The 7,512-nt window shown below is 48.2% G+C and overlaps 1 protein-coding gene across 1 annotated transcript in view; it reads right to left on the bottom strand.

Annotated features, from left to right (window-relative positions):
- MSH6 (mutS homolog 6) overlaps positions 1-6,896 on the bottom strand; it is a gene marked incomplete at its 3' end in the record, with an annotated part of 11,922 nt that extends 5,026 nt beyond the window's left edge. Inside the window, 3 exon segments of the mRNA XM_010158749.1 lie at positions 1-2,324; positions 4,020-4,195; positions 6,704-6,896. Of these exon segments, the coding sequence (XP_010157051.1) occupies positions 1-2,324; positions 4,020-4,195; positions 6,704-6,863 (2,660 nt within the window).
- Between the last annotated feature and the right edge of the window lie 616 nt (positions 6,897-7,512).

Below are 7,512 nucleotides of genomic sequence, written 5' to 3'. Positions count from 1 at the left end.
ACGCTTTCCGGAATTTCCATTTGGTACCTGTTTTTGCCCGCCCCCCAGTAGAGCACGGATTTGAATCCGAGCAGTTTGCGCTGCTTATCCAGGTATTTGTGAAGATCTTCCTCAACAGCCTTAATGTCCTGTAGCGCTTTATCATAATCGGGGTCAAAACCTGCCTTTGGAGTGATCACTCCTGTCTTTCGAGCCTGGTTATGATCAAAAGCAGTATCCCACCGTCTCAGCTCCGCACTCAAGTCCGGGAAGCGGCCGTCTGGATTTTTGGCTTTGCGAGTGAGTAGCTGCCTGAGGACTTTAGATTTGAAGTCACTGGCAATTTCTTCCATGACATCGACGATTTCATTCATTACTTTAAACCCCTCCAGGGCAGACAAAAAGTCAGCGATCTTCTTTTTGCTGTACTTGACTTCCTCGTAGAAGATGGCCCTGCTGTCAGGGTGGTTCTGGCTTTTCAGCGGCGATCCGATGCTGTGAATTTTGCTGAGCAGCCTTTCGAGGTCGGGAAGCTTCTTCAGGTGCTCACTAACTTCGGTCGTTTTATCCGGCACCGCCAGAAGGTCCTCAACAGCGTCCAGACGGTCATTGATGGATTTAGGATTACAAAGCGGGGCGCAGAGCCACTGTTTGAGGAGCCGCTTCCCGAACGGCGTACAACAAGAATCAATCCTCTCCAACAGAGTACCTTCTGTTGTTCCGTTGGTTCCGTTCTGCAGGACTTCCAAGTTCATCAGGGTGACTCCGTCCAGCACCATCCGCTGGTCAGTTCTGGCAAAGAAACTACTGGAACTCTTTGTTTTTGCAGTATCAACATCCACAGGGACATACTCCTCAAAGTTTGCCAGCGATAACAGCTCCTGATCAATCAGACACCTTTTGAGATAGAAGACACACCCCCCAAGAGCTGACAGGGCCAATTCACCGTTTTCACCAGGGGTTAATCCCAGCGAGTCACTCTCCGAAGTCAGAGACTTGATTACAGAGGGCAAGGAGCATCCATCATCAGAGTTCTGTTTCTCCTTGAAATATCCTTCTTCGAGGAGGACTTTTAGTGTTTTAGATGCGTTCCAGAACTGGGAACCGGAGATCAGCCCTTCCTGAATGCAGGACACAAGCGAGCCCTTCAGTATCTTCTGCGTGTCCACAGTGAGGTTCCCCTTCTCGTACAGCACCTGCACGGGTGTGTAGTGCGCTACTAACGTCCTAAACCTCGAGCAGTGCCGGTCATCCGCGAACTGCCCCACGTAAAACTTCCCCACCGACGTGTCCACAAAGCAGACCCCATAAACACGTTGTCCAGAGGAGTCTTCCTTTTCCTTAACGCACAGGAGGTATTTGCTGTGGTTCTCGGAGGGATCACAGTCCAGGACGCTGTAAGTCTGAGTGCCTTTGGTGATGATTCGGCATATTTCTCGGCGTACAACCCTGTCAAATTTTGTTGGGTGGGCCGAGGACTTGCAGCGCGTTTCCATCATTTCGGGAGTCTCCGTTTGCTCAACGCGGGCTACCTTGTAGCCCTTCTGCACCAGAACATCGGAGAATCTGCCGAAGGCAGTTTCTGGAAAACCTGAATGGGCCCAAGTTCCTTTCATGAAGATCAGGCCCAACTCGTTCACGCCAGTGACCGCATCCATGTGGTACAACTCGTAGAACTTTCCCACTTTGTAGAAAATCACAGCATCGAAGTTCTGACTTTTCAGCTGCCACCACCTCCGCATTCCCGGCGTACACTTGTTGAGATAGCCCTCGGGTACGTAGAGAGTACACGGGTCGTAATCGGGGTCGCCCTGCTGCTTCCTGTGTGCGTCCTTCCTCTTCCCTTCCTGCAGCCAGTCAAGCTTCTCGTGTTCCCACACTGCGAAGCCACCGGTGCCTCCGCTGCACGCGTTCGCTTGAGATTCAAAACTCTCGGGTGCTGCGAACGATGTCAGCTTGGACTTGGCTTCCAAAGAAACCGTTGCTGCTCTCTTGGGAGTTTCAGAATGCGCATTTTCTAGGCTACTCCTTTTAGCAGGCTTGTTTGCGTCTCTTCTCTTGCGTTTAGAAGGGACTTTGATGGGACTCTCTGCAACGCTCTCCGCGTCCGACTCTGCGTCAGCAGATTCGTTCTCGTCCACCCCACTGCTGGCTTCCTCGCTGCTGGCCGCTTCTTTGGCGTCAGGCTGGAACTCTACATCGGAGCCATCGCGTTCACTGTCGGAATCCAACACTCTTCTTCTTTTGGCTTTTACAGAACTCTCCCGGCTCATGGCTCGCTTGTTACTCTTCACGTCCTCCTCACTATTGTCGTCATCACTGTTGCCTGATCCACTTTCATTCACCTGCTGGAAAAATAGATTATTTTACCTACAGAAAATTCGCTCTACAAAGCAAAGAACGGCTGCTGCAAAGAGACACACGAAAATGTGCAGTAAGGCAGCAGCCGTCACGCCGCAAGAGACACAGCCAATTCCCTTCACATTCACAGAATTCCACTGTTTTTCTGGATAACAAACTGCTATCGGCTAGTGGGATAATTACTCCCTCTTTGTATTCTCTACAGCCTCCCTCATCACTTTGCACAAGTGATGCTGATGAACGAAGCATCTGCACTGGACAAAAGGCATACGGTGTATGAAATTCAGCACAAAGAAACCCCTCCATGAGCTAACTCTGTGCTGTAGGTTTCCCTACCGACCTACGTCAGAAACGTGACAGGATGTTGCAGCCTTTCAGTACTCCCTGGTGCGAGTTTTGCTCATGACATCTCTTATTTAACCGCCCATTTCCACCTACAAACATTCCACCTTAGAGTAGCCTTCAAGAAAGTCGTGAATGTCTAGGAGAAAAAGACTCCACTGGTTGCCTTTTTTAGCCTGAAACTTTTGAGAACTCCAGTGCTGCAGAAAAAGAGCAGCAGAGGGACTGTAATGAGGACACAGCACCGGTGCCCACCACACTGCTGCCACGATCTTAACCCAAGGCTTGGAGTGGCACCTGTGCCTGGGGGCAATGTCACACTGGAGAAGGAGTAGGTGGGCTGTGCTGACAGCGGAGGACAGGAAAACCACTATCCCTTTGACAGTTTCCTCATGCCATTCCTTTCCAAAGTAATCTATTCCAATGCCATATGGTGGTACTGAAATAATATTTTAATCATCCACAATACCGTGTGAATACAATACAATAAAAGATCTCTTTATCACAGTCGCATAACCGTTTAGGTTGGAAAAGACCTTTAAGATCAAGTCCAGCCATTGACCCAGCACTGCTAATGCCACCACTAAACTGTGTCCCTAAGCACCTTGTCCACACACCTCTTCAATACCTCCAGGGATGGTGACTCCACCACCTCCCTGGGCAGCCCATTCAGTGCCTGACAGCCCTTTCACGGAAGAAATTTTTCCTAATATCCAATCTAAACCTCCCCTGGTGCAACTTGAGGCAGTTTCCTCTTGTCCTGTCACTTGTCACTTGGGAGAGACCAATCCCCACCTCTGCACCCTCCTTTCAGGCAGTTGCAGAGAGCGATCAGGTCTCCCCTGAGCCTCCTCTTCTCCAGGCTGAACAATCCCAGCTCCCTCAGCTGCTCCTCACTCGACTTGTGCTCCAGACCCTTCCCCAGCTCCGTTCCCTTCTCTGGACATGCTCCAGCCCCTCAGTGTCTTTTGTGCACTGAGGTACCCAAAACTGACCCCAGGATTCGAGGTGCAGCCTCACCAGTGCCCAGCACAGGGGGACAATCCCTGCCCTGGTCCTGCTGGCCACACTGTTCCTGATGCAGGCCAGGATGGCGTTGGCCTTCTTGGCCACCTGGGCACACTGCTGGCTCAAATCTAGCTGGCTGTCAGCCAGCAATCCCGGGTCAAAGCAGTATAACAAAACCTGACAGATACATATGCCTGTATGATTAAAGAGCAGATAAACTTTGATTACTGTACCAGAGAATTGGAGGATATTCCACGCTTAGTTCCAAGAGACACCTTCTAAGTTCTAGCACTATTTCTGAAAATGACAGCAAGTAAGAAAAATTTTACCTCCATTTCTTCCTCCTCTTCCTCCTCCGTGTCAGAAGGTTCATTGCACACTGCCAGTTGAAGCCGCTTTGTTTTATCTTTACTCATTGCATCATCTGCTAGCACCATTGCTCTTTTAATTTCAGGCTTTGTGCTGTAAAACATGCCTCCCTTCAGCGTCTCTCCATCTGATGAACCTGTAAACCAACAATTGGGCAGAAACTGAAGTGAGTCCAGCATTTAGCTCGTCTTTTAGTGTTCATACTTCACTGTTGAATGTATTCAGACAACCAGCATCGTAATCTAATACTCTGTGTTGTTAGCCGGCATTCCCACCACGTCTTCAATATAAGAACCCATCGCTCCTTCAGCCTGATAAACTACCCCTGGAGAAAGTCTAAACACTCACAAATTAAATGCCTACCTAGCATGTGAACACTTGAACTGCTTCTATTTCTGTAACTCCTTACCACATGTGAACACCTCTGGGCTAAGCCCTAAACACCCTCACACTGACTGCAGTTACTAGGGAAAAGCAACCCCCTGCACTAGCAGTGCAGCAGACCTGACTGAGACCACACGGCCGTTTCAGCCACGACAGGCGTTCAACCATGAAGTTACCTTCAAGTTACGGGCACCCGCCACCTACGACGCAGACCTCTCGGCTAAAGCTGTGCTGGCCATTTGCACTGCTGCTCCAAGTGCGGCAAGGCGCCCTGACCCAGCACGGACCTATTAGCCAGATTAACGGCTCATCAGTCAGGCTGGCAATTCACCCTGACACGAGGGGATCACGCAAAGCCCACTATGAATAACTGCATGGGTCCCTCATCCTCTTTCATCGCCCTTGAGCGCCACAGCTCCTCCTTCCACCACCTGTATGTGAACACAAAACCAATGCCAATCAGTCTACAGACCGATTTCTGGAAAGGGCCCTCAAAGACACCGAGACCCACCCTCATGCCATGCTCAGGAAACGAGCGGCATATAGAACACACTACATAGACAACTTGGGGAAGGAAAGAAAGTAGGAGGACGCTGCAGGTGGGTAGGGGCGAGTCCTTTCTCTGCTCTTAGGTGGCTGCGTATGAGTGTAGGATTGGCTTCTACAGGTACTTACACCCGCCCTTGTGAACCCCTTCGCGCGCCGCTGTTAACTGAAGCTTCAGCGGTTACCGCTGGCAGGAGGACTGGTAGGAGGCCAACTGTCTCAGAAATCAGCCAGACACAATTCTCACGCCCATTCATCGAGTTTGCAGTAGCAAAGCGCGGAGTTACAAGTAGCTGCTTCCACAGCACCAACGCAACAGGTTAACAAAGCAGATCTCCGCTTCCGTGTCGCAAAGGCAGGGAGGCCACCTAAAAATATTTAGCGTTTCATACTGACCATGTAACGATGGCAGGAGACAAATCTTACCGTACGATTTAACTGCGTACTCAAGCGTGCAACACCTGCGCAGCCACTTAACCAACCTGCCCATAAGCCCGCTCTTTGCGTGGCCAAGTGTCAGAAGTCCAGCCCTGTGCTCTCTGCACCTACTCTGTCACAAACAGTAACACGGTGTAAGGAACTTCCCCATTTCCGCATCCAAAGGCTCCAACGCTCGTGCTTTGCATACAAGATGCTTCTACATGCAACTGCAGGCTGTCAACATGCAATTCTTTTAAAATGCCTTCAGGAAAGATGCACACAAACCACGGACCAGCTCCCTTGCCTTAAATCATGCTAACACATAGCAATGACATCACCATCTTAATTTAAAATTTAACTATGGCTGAAGTGCGGTGCATTTTGGTATCAACAGGCCAGGAAAAGATGACTACGTGATCATGAGGTGGAATTCTGACTTGAAAAAACAAAGAAACTATTTAAATTCAGTTGTTTCACTGACCTCATAAGCAAATCCTACAGCGTAACAAAAACACTATATTGCACCCAAAGTACTCATCTGACTAGCGAGACAGTTTACAGCAACATGATTTACACATGACAGTTTACAGCCAATGATTTACAGTTTTCAACAGTAAAATTACAAAACAAGGGGGAAAACATGATTACTAATAAGGCGAGATTATGCAAAATGTTGCTTTAATTCTTAATTAATTTGATTTTCATTAGTTAGCCAAGTCATTTCAAGATGACAAACACCAGCTCTGCCCTTCAACTACGAGCACTACCCTAACAAACATCCTAAATTCTCAAGTTATGTATTTTATTAACAAACCCACATCGCACCGCTTAACAGAAATAACACCCCAGTAGGATTAGTTACCTAGCATCCCTGCCCAGTCTTTTGATTCTGGCCAAACTGCAGTTCCCAAAGAGCTGCTGAAAAACTGGGTTTGACATTACTAATACTTTAAGGGTTCAGGGCTAAAACTTGAAACAGTGGATGTATGTTTTAGATCTTCTATAAATTGGCGGTAGAAATAAAGGAAAAAACTTTAAAAGCACAAGCAACCTTTACGTTCTAGTCTAATAAACAGGAGAGTTTAGTATTTAAAGAACTGTTTAACCATAAACGCACCTGTAACCCTCAAAAACCATCTCTAACTTAAAGTACAAACCATCATTTCCAACTCAACGGTAATCTCGGGTTTGCTGCTCTTTCTCTATGGAGAATACCCTACCCTATACTCCATACCTATTTTTCCAAACCTAGCGGCATATTTCCATTTCAGAAAGTTTTATTTATGTCTCTTACCTTTATATGGCCTCACATATTTAATACTGACCCAGCCCCTCGTAGGGCTGTCGTCAAAGAACTGTACGTGGACACGAGTGGATTTCCCTTTTCCTCTGACTATCGTTCTTTCAGTCGGGTGGTCGTATATGAGACACGGCCACCAAGGATAACCTTCCATCTTGGCCCAGACCAAGTCACCAGGCGAATACTCGCAGGAAACACTGCAAAGACAACAGACGTGCAATTTAAGGAACATAAACATTTAAAACAGCTTTCTTCATAAACATAACTGCACACTGCTTCCAGGCAGCTTGCCCTCAGAAGGTCTTGGATGGTGCAACCCAGATTAGAGAGTTGTCTATACCAACACAAATACTTCTCTTAAATGATTTTATTTATTTGCTCCTCCAAGTTCTACTGGATCGCCCAGAGACAGAGCTTTGTAGTCACAGAAGACTGGCTGAGGTCGGAAGGGACCTCTGGAATTCACCTTGTCCAACCCCCTGCTCTAACACGGCCATCTCGAGCCGTGTGTGACCAGACTCTCGGCAGATTTCTTAAGGGAGGAGAAGAGAGTAACTGGGGGACTGCAGTCTACGTATTATGAACTGTCAACCCACGTAAGTCAGACCACTTTTCCTGCAGAGACTAATCCTCAACAGGGCACCTAAAGGAAATGAACAAGAGCTCAAAAAACCCTGAAGCTGAAAAAAATTTTAAGAAAATCAACAGTAAATGAAGACTTCATCTGCGCTGCAAAGCACCTGACGCAGCTTTTCCGTGCTCTCTCCTCCTGCCCCGAGGTTTCACCCCCGCGCTGCTGCCCT

Source organism: Eurypyga helias, unplaced genomic scaffold (assembly GCF_000690775.1).
Source record: "Eurypyga helias isolate BGI_N326 unplaced genomic scaffold, ASM69077v1 scaffold33900, whole genome shotgun sequence".
NCBI classification, from domain to species: Eukaryota; Metazoa; Chordata; class Aves; order Eurypygiformes; family Eurypygidae; genus Eurypyga; species Eurypyga helias.
This window is presented reverse-complemented; position numbering and strand designations above follow the sequence as displayed.